At 33.3% G+C, this 18,703-nt stretch overlaps 1 protein-coding gene across 2 annotated transcripts; it reads left to right on the forward strand.

Moving 5' to 3' along the window:
- Positions 906–17,186, forward strand: LOC109326969 (protein MICRORCHIDIA 6-like). Of its 2 annotated transcripts, none has more exons than XM_019559922.1 (20): positions 906–1,080; positions 2,172–2,557; positions 2,798–2,872; positions 2,990–3,024; positions 5,807–5,885; positions 6,031–6,117; positions 6,201–6,276; positions 8,881–8,959; positions 9,347–9,475; positions 11,333–11,431; positions 11,529–11,630; positions 11,710–11,856; positions 12,138–12,230; positions 14,718–14,769; positions 14,872–14,983; positions 15,178–15,374; positions 15,457–15,560; positions 15,944–16,026; positions 16,271–16,313; positions 16,661–17,186. In XM_019559922.1, the coding sequence occupies exons 2-20, from the start codon at positions 2,191–2,193 to the stop codon at positions 16,751–16,753; spliced, it is 2,052 nt and encodes a 683-aa protein (XP_019415467.1). In that variant the 5' UTR covers positions 906–1,080; positions 2,172–2,190; the 3' UTR covers positions 16,754–17,186. The 2 variants fall into 2 exon arrangements, with proteins under 2 accessions (XP_019415467.1, XP_019415468.1); XM_019559923.1 differs by having other exon boundaries at positions 2,175–2,557.

Consider the following 18,703-nt stretch of genomic DNA (forward strand, 5'->3'; position numbering starts at 1 on the left):
TTTAAAATAAGAAGATAATAACGATAAAATAAGAAAATAATATTATATGGTTTTTTGGTAGAAATAAAAAGATATCGAGGGCAAAATAGGAAAACACAAATTACACCATGATGGGTGGTTATTTTGTGTTTTCCCTTTATTAATAGTATAGATAGATTAATGGAAAGGACGACTTCTAACCCAAAAGATCATACTAGTATTTATAATTAATTAAAAAAATATTTAATTATTAAAACTTTAATTTGAGAGAAAAAATAGAGTAAATTACATTGATACCCCTGAGTTTTAGTGAAATTATACAAACTACCCATCACTTTTCTACATCTACACAAACCTCCCTTAATTAATTTTCATACTTTCATTACATTCACCACCTCTGCATAAGAAATAAGTGTAATCTTTTAAACAAAAAATGTGATAAATGCAATTAAGTTAAACAAAATATGATATATTGTGTAGACAAATCCAAATAATATATGAGTCAATATCTAGTTATTATTTTTGGTTCATTACACTATATTATAAGTGCGATTTAAACAATAAAATAATAAAGATACATTATTTGTATATTATTTGGATTTATCTCAACAATATATCATGTTTGTTTAACTTAATTGCATTTATCATATTTTTTTATTTAAAAAATTACACTTATTTCTTATGCAGGGGTGGTCAGTATAATGAAAGTACAAAAAACCAGAGGAAATTTGTGTAAATATAAAAAAATGAAAGGTGATTTATGTAATTTCACTAAAACTCAAAATATCGTCTTAATTTACTCAAAAAAAAATATAACAATCAGTTTATTAGAAAGCACATAAAATCTAATATTGAATAAAAAGTACATAATGACGTTTCCTTTATTTATTGGAAAGCAAAACAACCTCTCTCCTCTCTTTCTCTTCTCACATGTGTGAAATCAGCCTCCCTGAGAGAGAAGCAGAAATCAAAACCTCGCTTTGTATCTCGTCATCTCTACCTTTCTAGAAACACACACTATTTTCTTCTTCTTCTTCTTCTTCTTCTTCGCGCTTCTTCTTCTTCTTCATATTTCTAATTATAACCGTTCGCTTCTTTATGGTAAGCTACAAAATCTTCTCTCGCGTTTTGTTCTAAACCCTAACTCTCTAACTTCATCTCAATGTCGTTTCATAAATGCTTCATCTTTCCCTCCATGTTGTACTCTATACTTTTAAACGCCAGTGTATGTTATACATATTGTTTCTGTCCCATTCTTTGTTGTAATTAATTTTTTTTGAAAACTTATCTGTGAATAAAGAACTGAAGAGTTTTTAACCAATGGCGAAACTTATAATTATTTCAATTCGGGAAATAGGGTGAGGGTATATTGTTGGTAGTACCCAACAAATCGGGAAGTAGGAAATTGTTTTTACATGGTTCTAGAGACTACTAAAACCTTAATATAGAGGCTTTCATTGCGGTCACAGACTCAGATCTAAAGCCTTGGACTTTAAGTATGAAAATACTAATTTTTGTTTACCAAACTACTATGTTTTACTTAATTATGCCTTTTTCTTCAAATACAATTTTGATTTTTTTAATTTATTGAACTCACTCTTCTACTCAATTTTTTAATTGGCTAGAGGTGAGTCTCGATATAAAGGTAAGGTTGTTATCCTCTGATCACAGAAGATAAGAGGTTCGATTCCTGTGAGTGAAGGAGGGGCTGCAACACACCCGAAAGGATTAGTTCCTTACCCCTTGGTTATACCAAAAAAAGAAGATAATAGGTTCAAATCTTTGAAATATCCTCTTTGATTGTGGGGCTAAGATTCTCTGGCCATGCCTCCCATTTTGCATTGGATTGGTGTTTAATTCACTCCTTTTGTTGTTTGATATTCATAGGAATTTAAGGTTTCCATCATTGGCATAATGGTTATATGATTTCTCATTTGATTTTAAGAACAAAAGTTTAATATTTTTTTATTGCCTATAAAAGTTCATATATTAGGTGATCTCGATAATAGTGTTGTTAACTGATATGTATTCCAACACGTTAATGGAATTTGATGAATCAGAGTCATATGTACACATCTTAATAGTTTGTGTATACTGATTGACTTTACTTCCTCTATTTTGTATTCTTATTTAAGCATGTTAACCTAACTTTTTATGATTTACTTTGATCATGGGGATAAATATGGGCACTGTAGATTCTGTCATAAAAATATGGGCCCTGCAGAAGTTGTGTATTTATCAAGCGATGATGAAAGTGAAGAAGTTAGTCTGAAACCTGTTAAGTTGGAGCCGAATTTTGTAATAGATGCAAAGCAACAAAATAAGAACAACGAAATCTCATTAGCCAGATCTCAGAGATCTCGAAGTCATTCCATTAGACATGATTCTGAAGAAAATACAAGCTCGAATGCTCCAAGTACAGGGCATAGTAATTCAAGTGTATTGGACCAGGGACTGTCGCCCGTTGATGACACAGACATTTCTTATGCATCATCCATTTCCGCAGCACCTGTTTGTAGGCAGTTTTGGAAAGCCGGAAACTATGATGATGGGCTTGGTTCTAAAGTCACCGTACAAAGTAATTCTGTATAACTTTTTTCAAAATAATATAGCTTACTGATTGCTTCCATGGCTGCAACACTCCCATACACAATGTTCTATCAACTATGGTTATATTAATACAATGTGAATAGTAAACATACTTTAGTTTTCTGATTTCACATGCGACGTGCTAAGATTGTAGCATGCAGGCAAATAAGATTTAAAAAGAGTTTTGTTCATTCAGGAGTTCTCATCTGTTTTTTTTCTTGGGTTGCAGATGCGAAAAACCATATGCATGTACACCCTATGTTCCTTCACTCAAATGCAACTTCACATAAGTGGGCATTTGGTGGTATGTTCTTATTATCAATATCAATTTGTCTTGTCATGTCTGCTTTAGTTTAGTTGCCTTCCTTTCTAATTATATTCACGAATTGATATTTTCATTATTTTTGTTTGCACTTTGCAGCCATAGCAGAGCTTCTTGATAATGCAATTGATGAGGTGATTTTTTCTGCTGTTTGAAAATATTGAAATGCATGAAATTTTAAATTTTGTACAAGCTGCCATTTTCTGCTGTCATCCCAAAAATAGTCGGTTAAATTGTGATATCCCTCATCCAAAAAATCTTCTATGGATGTCTGCCTTTTTGTGTTTTTTGTTTTGGTTCAGCTGCCTCTTGGTTTATGTTTACAACAACAAAGCCTTTTGGTTATATGCAGGGATGGGAATGAGGTGGGAAGTATTTCCACCCAATTCCCATTCCCCGCTTCAGCTAAAATCCCTAGGTTATTAGCAAATTTAAAAAAATAGTTAAAATCCAATAACATTATAAAAATAAATAAGCTTTAAGTATAAATCTCAAACACTTTATAATAAGGTCAAATGAAGTTGAAATAATAATAAAGAAACTCAAATAACAACAAAATATCAAGATCAAGACATTAAAATTGATTCTTCAAATTAGTTTGATAATATAATATTAATATTAACTTTAGAAATAAACTTATCTATGTAATACATATTATATATAGGCAATTACTGAAGGGAGGACAATTTTCATTTGGAAATTGTGAGAACTATAAATCTGGGGCATACAATCATATATGGATGGATAACATGAAGTTAGTTAATGGCCATATGACCACTTTACAAAGTCATGTGCATCAGTTCTTCTGGGGACCCCCAAAACATGGGTACAAATTGCTATCCTTAGTTACATAAATCAATCGACATGGTACTGCTCTATCATAAATAAGTCCTATAGATGATTGACTAGAGTTGTCACATCCAAGCTAGCTCACTACATGCTATGACAAAGAGAGTTGGGCCAAATTGGATGGATTAGTTTAGGTGTGAGCTAGGATTTTGCCTACCCAGCGCATGCCACACTGCCAAGCTAGGTTGGCTCAAATTTGGAAAATTCAGAAAATTTAAAATAAATAGAAAAAGGACAGCCCAATACATGCATATGGTTTTCCAATCTAGTTCTTAATTTATTTTGCAAGAATTTCATTGATTTGAAGATGAAGACCCCTCATATCTAAAATTGAAAACCCAACCACTCATTCTTGCCGATTCTAGGAAGGAGAGAATGACAGATCAATGACCACCATGATTTTTTTTGCTTGTGCTATGTTCGGTTGCTGATTACTAGATCTCTTATGTTAGTGAAAGAGATCTTGAAATGCGATGGCAAAGAAGACCTTGTGGTCGTTGTGCCCCTAATCGAGTAGTAGAGGTTCGATTCAAATTGTTGGTCTCCTTTGGGTTCATGGGCACAACGTCTCCCTTTAAAAGTGGTAAGTTGTGGTGGTAGAACGAAAGAGAGAGAATTAGAAAATGGTGTATGGAGGAGGAATGATGATTGAACGCAATTGAGGTGTGTTTCTACTGAAGTTCTTACTGTCTTGTGAATAATGAAGGATGAATGGGGTTTGGTGTGTTGAAGATGAGTAAGGGACCTTAAAATTGGTCACATGTAAAGAAGTTGTTTTTTAAACAATTCTTTAACCTATGATCAACTGCATAATGGTAAGGTTGCATGCCTTGTGACTTGAAGAAGTCATGGGTAATATCGGAAATAGTCTCTTTACTTTTGTGGGTCAAGATTGCATATATATACATTCCCCAGACACTATTAGGTGAAAGCCTCTTGTACTAGGTTGTCCTTTTTTCTTTAACTTGTGAGCCAACTTGAATCACTTGTGTTTCAACCTGATGAGCCAAAGGTTGTGCGAGTCAGGTTAAAATCAACCCAATTTTGTGTGAAATGAAAATACCCAAACCCAACTTGGTTGAAACCCGAGGTGAGTTTGATTAGTTCACGTGTTGCACCCATTATGATAGCTCTAGCATTGACTTTTTAATCCATCGTAGCTTTTTTTCTCTCTTTTCCTCTACCTTTAGCGATTGAGCTAACCTTCATCCGATCTACTCTCCTTTTTAGAGCTTCTACAACTCATCACACCTTTCCAAACAACCCAAAGTTAGATTCTATCATCTTTTCTATATTAGTTGCTACCCCAATTTTCTCTTTAGTGTATTCGTTTCTAATCCTATCTTGTCTAGTGTGCATCCAATGCAACACCTCTTTGTTATATGAGTTAATTGCCTTTTTGGCTTTTACCACCAAATATTATGTTGCATATAACATTGCAAGTCTTATAGATGTGAGGTAAAAAATTTCCTTAAACTTGCGTTGTAACTTTCTATGACAAATAACACTTGCAACACTCCCCCATTTCATCTACCCCACTTGAATTTTATGATTTGCTTCTCCCTCTATCTTTCCAATTTAAACTGAGACCTTTGGTATGAAAAAATGGTGGTCCAATGCACGAGTCTCCCTCTTATTGGGGTTTGGGTAAGGTAGATGTATGCAAACTTACCCCATAAGTGGAGTGCTTATTTCTTGGATTTGAACCCTTGACCTTTTGGTCACTTTTAGCAACAAACCTTGTCATTGTGCCAAAGCTCAATCTCTTACTTGTGTTATGATATTGTCTCCAATTTTCACCTATAAGCTAGGATTATTGTGTCTCCATATATTTTGTTTTACTTCTACTTCAACAAAAGTTATTTGCTTCCGAAGCTTGTCTCTAACAATCTTGCTTCATTCCAATATATTTTGAATTGTCGTTGGATAGATTGTTGTAAATCCTTAATGTCTATTGTGCCCATTACCTTGTGCCTTTTCCATGTTTGAGGCCATCATTTCATATTTTTATATGTGATTTTTGTTCTTATTTTTGTATTGCGTTGTTAACTTTTGTTCTTAGGATAGATCGAAAATGGGGCTACCTTTGTAATTGTAGATAAAACTTCAAATCCAAAGGATGGAAGTCCAACATTGTTGATTCAAGGTATGGTTGTTATGAAACTCGTTGATTATATGAAGTTGATAATTAATGTGGTTTTTAAGTTTGATGCCTTGAATCTTGTGTAGCAACATACAGTAAAATATTAAATTTTAATTGTTTAGATTTGATATTTACACTTGACAATCAGATGATGGTGGTGGAATGGATCCAGAAGCAATGCGCCATTGCATGAGTTTTGGATTTTCACAGAAGTCAAAATTTTCTATTGGAAAGTGTACGGATCATTGCATTCTTTTTTAAATCATTTTAATATTATCTTTCATATTTATTTTTCAATGTTTCAATTTGGGTTTCCAGATGGAAATGGCTTCAAGACTAGTACTATGAGGCTTGGTGCAGATGTGATCGTTTTCAGTTGTCATCTAAATGATAGGTATGGTCCAAAATTGAATCACTTCACACTAAACTTGGTTCGGGCAATGTGATAGAAATTGAACCATTATTACAAAGGACAAGTAAAGAAATGAATACAAATGGAAGTTTATATTGAATTCCCCCGAATTTGAGTGCCTGGCCTCTTTCTCACTCTCCTAGGAATACGTGACTTCACACTAAAGTTGGTTCAAGCAATGTGAAAGAGATGGAAGCTCATATACCAACATGATAGGAACTCAAACACAGTTGGAAAGAATAACTAAAGAAATTGAAGTTTAACCTAAATAACGAGGAATTTGAGAGCCTAGCCTCTCCCTCATCCTTTGGTCCAAGAGACCCGATTTTTAGTGAATTCATTGACAAACTCTCTCCCTCTCTCTACCTACAGATTTACACCTCTTTATAATTTCCACCTTAGTAACTGGTTCTCTAACTAACAATAGTTGTATAATATATTTGGGGTCCAATTTATTTAACCGATTATCCTTGCACCTAACACAATGTGCTTCCAAGCATATTAGTATGATGGTTTGATCCCCAACTTTTACCTCTGCAGTAGAGTTTATTCACTTGTTAAACTTGTACTTCATATACTCCATCTTTGACTTGTATGAAAACCATGTGCTTCTAAAGGCTTGTCTCCACATTTCTAACTTCCTATTTAATTTCTCTCTCTCTCGAGTCCATTACTAAGACAATATCATCCACAAAGAGCATACATTGTAGCACTAGTTCTTGGATATTCTCAATGAGCACATCCAAGACCAATGTAAACAAGTAGGGGCTCAATGTTAACCCTTGATGTAGTCTTATGGCAATAAGAAAATCTTCTAGGATCCCGTCTTGTGTTCTCATGTTGGTCTTACCCCATCATAAATATTCTTGATTGTTCAAATATAGGCAATGCAAACACCTTTCTTTTGTAGAGCGTTCCACAAAATCTCTTTAGAAACCTTATCATATGCATAACCAAAACATCTCTTGCATGATTTTGAAAGATAGAAAACAGTTATGAATGTTCCTTCATTAAATAAATAAATCTAAGTGCATTTTGAAAATCATATTAAAAAACAAAGTACCTATATCCTAAGTTAGAACTCACACAAGGATCCAAACATCTAAATTAACCAAATCATAAGGAGAATTTGACTCACTATGAGCTACTTGTGGAAATGAAGCTTGAACATGTTTATCAATTTGACATACTTCACATTCTAAAGACTTCAAATTGGAGAGACGAGGAACCATTTTCTTTAATTTATTTATATCATGATGACCTAAGCGCTGATGGTTGAGCCATGGGGAATTTATAGTTACACAAGCAACTAAAGGATGGTGCTGAAAATAATATAGGTGATGTGGTTCAAATCTTTTGCCGATCGTTTGTCTTGCACTCCGGTCCTGTGTAGTAAAGGAGTTATTAGTAATGATATAGGACAATCAAAAGTACGAGTTAGTTGATCAACCAAGATCAAATTAAAAGGACAACCAAATATGAGTTAAACAGACTTTAAATTTAAGGAAAAGGTCTTGCTTGACCAATGTCAATAGCTTTGACTTTAGAGCTATTAGCAAGAGTGGTGTACTGTGGTATTTTGGGTTGTGGTAATTTTGAGAAAAGAGGGAGGTTACAAGTCATAGTCTTTGCAAATGATAAGGTTTGTTGTGTTGCCTGGAACTGCAAATACTCTTTGTATTCATTGTCAGACAAAACAATATAAGTACTCCTTGCATAAGTGGCTTTGGTGTTGCTTCATTTTTTGGTATTTTTTGGAATAGATGTTGCTTCCTTCGGTCATCGGAATGTTTGGGGTTGAGTGCCAATGAATAGCCATGACAAAATGGTTGAACAAGGGACTACTCAGAGTTATTGGACAAAGAAAAGGGAAGAGTTTGGTGAGGGCCAACAAACTAGCCTTGATAATGGTTAGTTGGCATGGGGTCTAGGTTAGCGGAAGGATCGAGATATCCCCATTTTTTTTATCAGATCCATAGGATGTGAGCTTTTATATCAAGTTAAGATTCAATTTCGAAATCTATTGACAACAATTGTAGTAACGCAACATGTATTTAAACCACTCCGAAGACTATGAGGCAAAGGATGTGGGGTTTATTTCCCAACATCATTAAATTTTTTATTCAATTTTCTTAGAAACATCCTCTCCGCTTGTGGGGTAAGATTGTCTACCCTCTCTAGACCCCCTCGTTGTAGCCTTGTGCACCCTCTCTAGACTCCCAAGTGGTAGCCTTGTTCACTGGACTACCCTTTTTATTATAGATTTGATTGGAAAACTGAAAATAGTTACTCTGATTTTTTTTCTTTTATTTTTATTTTTATAGCATTGCACAAATGGGAAGATAGAATAAGGTGTTTTAAGGCATTAATATGGCCTGCTCTTTCTACTATTAGGAATTTAAACTTTGTATCCCTTGAGACTGAAGCAGGAAACAATCCGTTCTATGTACTTTAGTGTAACAGTCTAGCTTTTTGGTTCTTTTACTCTCTTTCTGCCGTTTCTTTCACTTACCCTCAGGCAATGAGGTTATGGGGGAAATTGAAGTTATTATGTTTCTTTTTTCATACCGTTTCTATCTTGATCAGGATTATGACTCAGAGCATTGGACTTCTGTCATATACATTTTTGACACAAACACAACTTGATAGAATAGTAGTACCCATGGTGAGTGGTGCTTCTCATATTTTGCTCTTAAATGTTTCAGTTTCTATGTTGCATTGACTTCAAGTGCGACTTCTCTTCTCAATGTTGATTTCATACTATAAAAATAAACATCGTAACTGTAATATTTGGTCTGCAGACTCTTTTTTGGCAACTATAGTGTGATTATTTTCTCCCATTTTATTATCAGTACATTTCTGTTTATTTTGGGTACTTGTATGTTAAGTCAGTAGTGTTTGCTAGATGTTGTATGGATATTTTAAGCTTTTAGGAGTGTCCTTAACAATGATAATTCATTGCATCGTTTGTAGCAACAATCTCCTGATAAACTTTTATGCAATGAAGATTCTAACTGTTTCAACATACACTGACTTATCTTGTCAATTTCAGGTGAATTATGAATATGATACATCAACTGGATCTTTGCAAATATTAAATGGCAGTGAGCATTTTGTGGCTAATTTATCCTTGCTGTTGCGCTTGTCACCATATTCATCAGAAGCAGAACTTCTTAAACAAGTCAGTTTGACATTTTTCCTTTCATTCATGATAGTTGGCTGCCTCTTTCAGAACATATTGAATACTTGGATGCCATATTTATTGTCTTGGATTTTTCTTTTTCATTTTTCTATATAGCCCTGCGTCACGGGCACTGTTTGGTTTGAGAACAGAGACATACCAGTATATCACCTTCATGTTTTATGGTTTAGATTGTTTTGAATTTTAATGATATCTTTCAAAGAAAGATGATATAACACCAGAGAAAATAGATTAATTAGTTCAAGTAATAGATAAAACTGATAATCATCCATAATCATTGAAAAGAAAGCATTACAATCTCACATTACTTATCCTAGAAGAATCCTAATCCTTTAAGGTTTGTGACTCTACAACTGTTGAACTCTAAAGCAAAATTTGCACCTTGAAATAAAACCCATTAACACCTAACCAATATAATCCCAAGTTTGTTCTCACCAGTGTTACCCATTAGCGGCCATGGTGGATGGCGGTGGTGTTTTCTAGGCTACCGCCATTAGCAATTTGGGAAATCCCGCCATATGGCCGTGTCCGCCTTTTACTCGAAAAAGCCGCCATGGCGGTAATGGCGGCATTTTGGCTTGCTGGCCAGTTTTGTTTTTTTAAATTGGGCTGGGATAGGTTTTTTGGGCCCATTCGTGGGTTAAAAATTAAAACCCTAACCCCTTTCTATTTTTGCCTTTTCTCCTTATTGCATCTATCTCTCAAAGCTGAGTTCTTTGTTGTGTGCTGCCTCGACTGCCGCCGCCATAATCACGTTTGTTAACTCTTTTTCATTGTTTTTTCCCTTTCTCTATTTTTCTTTCTCTCTTGTTTCTTGTTTTCTCATTTTTTATCTCTTTTTCATTCCATTTTTTAATTTCATTTTTTTATTTACTTTCAAAATATATTTTTTCCCAGTTTAATTATTTTCCATATTACTTTTTTCCTACTTTCTTTTTCAGTTTACTTATTTTTTTCACAATTTGTTTTTCCCAGTTTAGTTTATATACAAATTTAAAACGATTATTTAACAGTAGCACATCGTATTCCAAAAGTAGGATAACATACAGTATGAATGTTTTGCATTTTATATTTGTGTTTTGCTTTGATTTTTAGTTGTGGCTCTTTACAAGACTTATTAGTATTGTTTATTTTACTTTTTACCAATCTTATGATGTTATGAGACATTGATACTTAATGATTTTTATTAAATTTTATGTTATTGTTTGATTTTTGTGTTGTTGAATTCTTATTTTATTTTTCCTATTGTGTTATATTTTTTATTTATTTTTTGTCAACCGCCATTATGATATCCGCTATTTGCTTGCAACGCCATCCGCAACGCCTTCATGGTTGAATTTTGACAACCGTCATGGGCCGCCATCCGCCATGGGCAACACTGCTTCTCATCTAGACCCATAACGTGACAACTCGAGAATCATTGTTTTGTGTCTCCGACTCTGTTATCTGCTCATTCCGCCAAGTTAGACAAATTTATTTGATGAACATAATGGGATATTGAGTTTTCTCCTTTCAAATGGTTCCCCCTTTCTCAATTCTTAGAAGGTTACGGTGCTGAATGCCTCACTATCAACTAATTGTTATAACTATTGTTCTATCCCAACACAATGAAAATGGATTATATCTGCTAGCTAGCTTGATTTATTCTGTTGGGAGGTGATAGCTACTGCTGTACTAATCAAAGATGTGGCCATTTGAAGAATATTGAATGTAGCCAAGTACAACTTTAAAATGTAGTCATTAATTAACATATTAATCTGCTTCTTAATGTTGATTGCTATCTTTATTGATTAGTAGCATATTTTGATCACCTCCAATATCTTCCACTCTCTGCAGTTTGATGACATTGGATCTCATGGTACTAAAGTTATTATCTACAACTTGTGGTTCAATGATGATGGGAATTCAGAGCTAGACTTTGATACAGATCCTGAGGTTATTTTTTAATTTTATTTATTATCCTTTTCTTGCTGTACTCTATGTTTTTAAATTATGTTTTCATTGCTTACAAGCAGATTCTTCTCATATGCAGGATATTCGTATTGCTGGGGATATCAAGAAGGTTGAAGCACGTCCTGCCTGGAAAGCATTAAATGAGCAACACATTGCTAATCGGCTTCGTTACTCTTTACGTGTATGGTTAATTTAGAAAATTATGCTTCAGTGGCTGTATAAGGTTGACTTCTTGAGTCTAAAATTCTCATGCTCTACAGGATTACATGTCCATATTGTACTTGCGTTTACCAGAAGCTTTTCGAATTATATTGCGGGGGAAAGATGTGATACCACATAACATTGCTGATGATCTTAAATATACTGAATATATCATCTATAAACCACAAGTTGGTGGACATGTTCAGGTAATTTTTAAACTTTTTAAAGTTTGTTAAGTATACATCGATTCTGTTTTGACATCAGTCATAAGTTTTTCTAATGAACGCTAAGGAAATGAACTGAGGAATTTCTGGCAGCTATAGATCATCCAGTTGTTTTTTAATCAATGTTTTGTCAACAAATATGATTTATGATAGAGCATTATGACATTGTTTGGTTCATGTAGTTGACCCCACCTAGTGGGATTAAGGCTTGGTTGTTAGTTGTTTTTAATATAATTAATTAGTTCAACTTTTTGACTATTCAGGCAACAATTGTTACCACCATCGGATTTCTTAAGGAAGCTCCTCATGTCAATATCCATGGTTTCAATGTATATCACAAAAATCGGCTGATACTGGTAACTTCCACCCTGAATGTTCTAATATGCCTAGTTGAAGGCAACTTTCTTATTTTATGTTCAAGTAATTCAGTAATGCTTGATTGATATATTTTGCTTTGAAATTCATCAACTTTCTTACGTGTGGAGTAAATATTTGTGGTTATCACCTATGAAGCACCGATACCGATAAGATACATATCCGATATGTCGATACACATTTTCTTGAAAATACAGGATATAATAGGTTTGCAGTACACATATAAAATATGTATATAAAATCCATACAACATAATAAACATATAATTATTGCTATAAATTTCCAAATAAGGAATATATTTTGTAGACATCACTAAATATATAAAATGAAATTCATACTGTCATAAGATGATCAATCCCGTTTAATCGATGATTAATGTTATGCATATGCATTTCTATTAATTCTCTATGCAATACGTGTGTCTTGTTTTATTTCTCTTGCTAGAAGTCCATTTGGTAGATTGCATATTATGTTTTTGTCTTCTATTTAATTGATTGTGTTATGCCTTTCTCTTTTTTAAAATGCTATTGTGTACTATTTTGGGTATCTATACATTTTAAGAGTATCCAGAAAGTATGAGATTTATAAATTATTTATTTTTCAAAAATATAATTTTGATACACTATGAGTACGTATCGATGAAGTATCAGTATTAGATGTGTGTCGGACACGGAATGTAACTCTGAAATATTAGCCACACAATCATTTCATCATATTGGTTATAAATATTTTTATTAATGTGTATAATGATTTTTTTTTGTTAACATAAAAGTTTCACTTGTGCATCTATTATTTAATACTAGCCCTTACAAAATGGGCTTCATGATGAATTTATATATTGGTCTGTTCTCAAATTTCATGGAAAGCAAATGGTATTACATTATATATTATATTTCACTGTAAACATTGTTGGATATAGAGTTGTTGAAGTGGTTCAAGTCTTGTTTGGTTAGATCTATTGTGGTCTAGCTATGGTTAGTGCTTGTGTTGCTCATGGGTCTTCTTAATGCTCTAAATGTTGTCCCGACTATTGGTTAAATGATGTGGTTTCTGGTTGGAGGTGCTCTCTATTTTTTCCTTATTGAAGATAAATCATCAAATTTAGTCCTTGTTGTTTGGTGCTTATTGTGCGCCCAACATTCTTGCTCAGTCTACTTCTGTCCAAATTGGTTAAATTTGGAGATAGCTTTTGTCGTGGATGATTAAGCATTGTTCATGGTGGTTAAAATTGGAGACATCTGCTGCCATGATAATTATGAGCATTTGTTCTATTTACCTAAGACTACCTTCATTGTAGCTTTCATTCCACCCATTGTTTCAAATTATAGACCACGCTGTTACAAATTATAGACCACCCATTGTAACTGCATCACTCCACAATTGCGGTGTGACACCAAATCACAGTGATGTGGCCACATTGATCGTATCAGGCTTCATCATACCGTATCGAATTGAAAAATATTTTTAATCACAATAAATTTACACCGCAACAGCCATAATGACTGCAATTACAATAATCACAACCTTGACCCAATCGCGAACGTAACTGCAATTTAAAACACTGGTTCTACCATTTTCATTTCAGACTTCACCATCATTTACAATATCTTAAACCATGTTTGGTTGAACTCATTATTTTGGCTATTTTTCCTTTTTAAGGGGGGTTATTTGTAACAAGCTTAGGAAGCTTTAGGTTGAGGGGGGATATTAAAATATATCTAATATGCCACTATATCTTGGAGAATATCTAGAGGATATTTGAATAGAGTGGATATCTAGTATCATCATGATTATATCTTAGATTAATTTAAAATATCTTAGAAGATCTCTTGGGATTGAATGATTGATATTACCTCATGTTATCTTTATGGTTTGTTTCCTTATTTAAGTAGGAGTCTAATATTAGTATAAATTGGGGTTAGTGTTATATCATTTGTATCAAATAATTCACAATAATATCAATATAGTTTTACTATTATGAGCATTCATTTTTATCCTTCTATACCTAGACCCTATAATTTCAACAAAAATCATTTTTTTAGAAGTGTTGGGAGCACATTCCATAAAACTATACCGTGCTTCTGACAAAAAAGCTTTAAAACTAATTATAGTGAGTTACACCAAATTCTGGCAGCTCATGCAGTGTATCAAGTACTTGGTAAGTTAAACTTAAAACATGATACTTAATACATATTTAAAATATTATTTAGATAGATTTGGATGCAGATTGAAATATTCAGCTTTGTATCATACTTTGCTATCATAATTAGGAATGACAAGTGTCAAAATGCAGAAATTGCTGTCTTTGTTTTTACTTCTCTGGGGTATTTGTATCATCTTTATAGTTGCCTTTTCTCCACCTTAGTTTGAACATTTTATGTTTCTTCTATGTTGCTTTAGCATAGATTTACTTACTGGAATGCCTTTTTATTCTCACTAATACTATTTCTACCTTTTCAATATGCCAGCCATTTTGGCAGGTTGTGAGCTATTTAGACAGTAGGGGTAGAGGAGTTGTTGGTAAGTAACACATTACTGTGCAATTTCAAGTTCTGGTTGATGTAATAGAGATATACTAGACCTGTAGAGTATGGTTGCCTAACTTTGTCAATCTTTGTTCAGGTATCCTGCAAGCAGATTTTATTGAGCCATCTCATAATAAACAAGACTTTGAGAAAACTTCCCTGCTTCAAAAGCTTGAAGGGCGGTTGAAGGAAATGACATGGGAATACTGGTATTGTGTTTGTGCTAGCATCCTTTATTCTTGCCTGCTCTGTTATTTTCTGGCATAATATCTACTTTTGAAATATGGACTTTGGTTTGCATAAATTTCAATCAGTTGTACCTAATGCAATACATGTTATTTAAATAATTCATGAATTTTTGCATTAATATCTAACAACTCCCGGACTATTCAAACTTCTTCAGGGATTATCATTGTAAACTAATTGGATACCAGGAAAAGAAGAAGTGTCCACCTCCAGCTACCCCACTGTTGCATCCGTCTCCAGTCACAAAAGCAGTCATACTGAACAAAAATTCTTCCGCTGTCGTCAGTAGAAAAGCTGCTGCATACGGAAAAGTTGGACAACACACAACAAACCCACAAAGCAGGCAACAGCTAGGTAACTGCTTGTGTGAGAAACATGATTGCCGTCTTGTATTACTAGCTTAACTTATTCAGCTAACTTATGCATTGCGATTCAGTATCTCACAAGAGGAAGAGTCTGGAAGTGATAGACCTTGAGAACATGAAAAAGCATCCAAGGGAAGAAACTGATACAGGTGTTGGTTTCAGGCAGAGTGAACAGGTCTGTATTGGCTTCTTGTTCATTACGTTTTAATATTTTCATTTTGTATCATGTAAAGTCATATTTTTCTATTTTGTTATGAATTGTTTATTATTTAATGCTTAATTTGCATAGTAAAGTGATAGTGTATATTTATGTTATAACTCATACAATGGTGTTTTGATTTTGTCAAATGTTCCTAATGTTGATGTCAATTTACTCCTATTTTCTTTCTTGGTTGCTTGCATTTTGCTATAGTTGTATGGCATAACGAAAATTAATGATGTTTAAGCTAAACTAGTATTCTAGAGTGGCTATTCTATTGATTTGCTTGGACTTTGTTTCCTGCCATTGTATATCATGGAAAAGTGTTTTAATGTCAACTTAACTTCTGCATTATGTAGATCATTCCAACTCCTGCAGCTGAGCTGGTGATGGACCAAGAGACTATAACCTTGATGGAAGAAAACAAGAAACTATCTGCACAGTGAGTGTATTTTGTATTACAGCAACTTCAATAATTCTTGTTTGCATGGGATGCTGCTGGTCAGCAACTTGGATTGGCTTCAATCTTAAGTCAAATCTTGCTCACACACAAAATGCACGCAATTTTCATTGCTGTCACTTGAGCACTTTGATTTTGACAACATCTAATGAACTTAGTTCTTACCTCTAATTCTGAATTATCACATGGCATTTATAGACCTTATAATGTATTATTTTCCCTGCAGATTGTTGGAATATGAAAAGACAGAGGAGGAACTTAATCTCAAGGTAATTTTTATGCAGTAATAATGCTTGGTTATTAATAGTGTATATTTGCAGAATGATTGCATGCCCCATTGAAGTTAATTTCCTTCCTTAGAACGTTTTTTGTCCCTTGTTGTTAGATGTCTTTGTATATTTGTTTTTTAATTTAGTTAACGGAAATGATAAATAAAGACTTAGAACTCAATGTTTTATCAGTGAAGATGATTTATGATAGAGCATTATGGTGTCGTTCGATCAATGTAGTCGGCCCCATCTAGTGGGATAAAGGCTTGGTTGTTGTTGTTGTAACAGAAACCCACTTTTGTCCTTGGTAACCTCTATTTAAGAGAAATGGTTATGATTTTGTACAGGTGATGACTCTCAGAAATAAAATACAAGAAGCTGGACGTGAATATAGTCAACTATTGGCTGAACTACAATCCTTAGACGTGAAAGAAGAGTAGCTGTGTCTGGCTGCATCTCTTGAAGTCTTTGCTTCAATTCTTACACACTTGTACAAGTGTTGTTCAGTTATTGTGTCCAGTCTATGAATCAACCTTCTTTTAGGGGCAAAAAGGATCACAAAGTTTAAGATCTATTCCACCCTTTCTATGCCTTGGTGGAGTTCACAGTTAAGAGGTTATAAGGCATCCTGTAAAAAGATGAAAACAAGCCAGATCTCTGAGATTTTCCTCTGTACATGTAATAGGATATGTACCTTCAGCTGTAAGCAATAGGTGTAGACTTGTTTTTTTGGTCCAAATTCATGGGAGTTATTTCCATGCCATATGGACCGAAATATTCATTGATTTCGCTTAATTACAAGAACTTTTGATATTCAAATTGAAATGGAGATAAAGTAGGTAAATGGTTAAAACTGGAAAGTGTTTCTGGGTTGATGGTTTCTGCCTTATGTTTGTCAATCCTTATTATCACATTCATCCATGAAGTGTAAGCTATGGAGGTGAGCATTACAATTGTGGTTAGAGTTTTCTCTCAGATACAAAACTCATATTCACACCTACTTTTCAAGTTCATATATGCTATAGGTTTTGGGTTTTGCTCATGGTATTTCCGCAATATACCTATGACATGCAAACCTATGGCTAATTTGTTTGATGGTATATACATTTCACACAAGTTTTCTAGAAATACTTTGCATATGTTTAACTATAGTTATAGATTAAATAGATAATTTCACACAAGTTTTCTAGAAAGCACTTTACCATATGTTTAATCATGAAGAGTGCAAACCAAATTTATTTCAATAGAATATAATCTTAAAAGAGTAAAGTGGAAAGTGGAAATTTATATGGTCCTCAATCTAAAAATAAAAACCCACAGGTTGAGTGGAAAGTGGTTCTAGCCGATCTACTAGAATCCATAATGCTTTTCATCTTCTAAGGCTTTGTTTGGGAGTGGGGTTTTAGAGGGGAATGGAAGGGAATGATGCTTTGGCAAGTCTTCTATTTGTTTGGGAGTTGGATGAAGGAGATGGGAAAGTTTTGGAGGGTTTCTCAAACCCTTTAAAACTCTTCAATGTGTCTATTTTTAAAGTTCCTTCAATTTGAGATTTTTTATGTCAATATTTTACATAATATTATATAATTATATATTATTGTCAAGTTCTCATTATTAATTATATTTTTAAAATAAAAATAAAAATATTCTTACATTATCATTAATTTACCCTCTTCTAAATTTCATACTCACAAACAAGTGGGAAGATTTTTTTCCTTTTCCTTTCCCTCCCTCTTCCTAACCTTTTGATCCATCAAATAAAGCCTAAATAGTGATGTTTTATTGCTCTCGGTCAACAAGAATTTAGTTTTAGCTCAGTCTAATCTCCTTTTGCACTACTTATAATTGCTCCACGGAAGCATACAAGTGGACATAATCATCACCAGAGAATCAAGATAAAGTAGGACGAAAAAAACTTATCCAACACGTCATCTTTATGTCTTTTGGTGCTATTTTTTAGTATCCGTACAAGTGGTGATATCTATGGGTAATCAATATTTTCAGTTATATATTTATATATTTTATAATAATTAATATATAAAAATTATTATTATATAAATACTATATATATATATATATATATATATATATGGGAAAAGACCCATTTATTCTAAGAGTAAGTTTTTTATATTTAATCCTCATTCTAGTCATTACTTATGTGGAGATCTAACCGTTTAGATTTACTCACTAATTTAAATCATTGAATTTCCCTATAATTGATGGATAGGATGAGGAGTAAGTCTAAAAATCTTACTCTTGGAGTAAGTGAATCCCTCCCTATATATATATATATAATAAATTCATCATTATACCTCAATCCTTAAAATTTATTATGAAATAAAAATAAAAAAACCTAATGTATAATATCAAAATAGTAATAAAAAATTATAATA

The sequence above is a fragment of the Lupinus angustifolius genome, chromosome LG14 (assembly GCF_001865875.1).
Source record: "Lupinus angustifolius cultivar Tanjil chromosome LG14, LupAngTanjil_v1.0, whole genome shotgun sequence".
Lineage (NCBI taxonomy): Eukaryota > Viridiplantae > Streptophyta > Magnoliopsida > Fabales > Fabaceae > Lupinus > Lupinus angustifolius.

Coding starts and splice junctions, on each gene's coding strand:
- LOC109326969 (XM_019559922.1), top strand. CDS start 2,191: ATGGGCCCTGCAGAAGTTGTGTATTTATCAAGCGATGATGAAAGTGAA. Junction 2,873..2,989: donor ACATAAGTGGGCATTTGGTG/GTATGTTCTTAT, acceptor TGCACTTTGCAG/CCATAGCAGAGCTTCTTGAT. Junction 8,960..9,346: donor ATAGAATAGTAGTACCCATG/GTGAGTGGTGCT, acceptor TGTCAATTTCAG/GTGAATTATGAATATGATAC.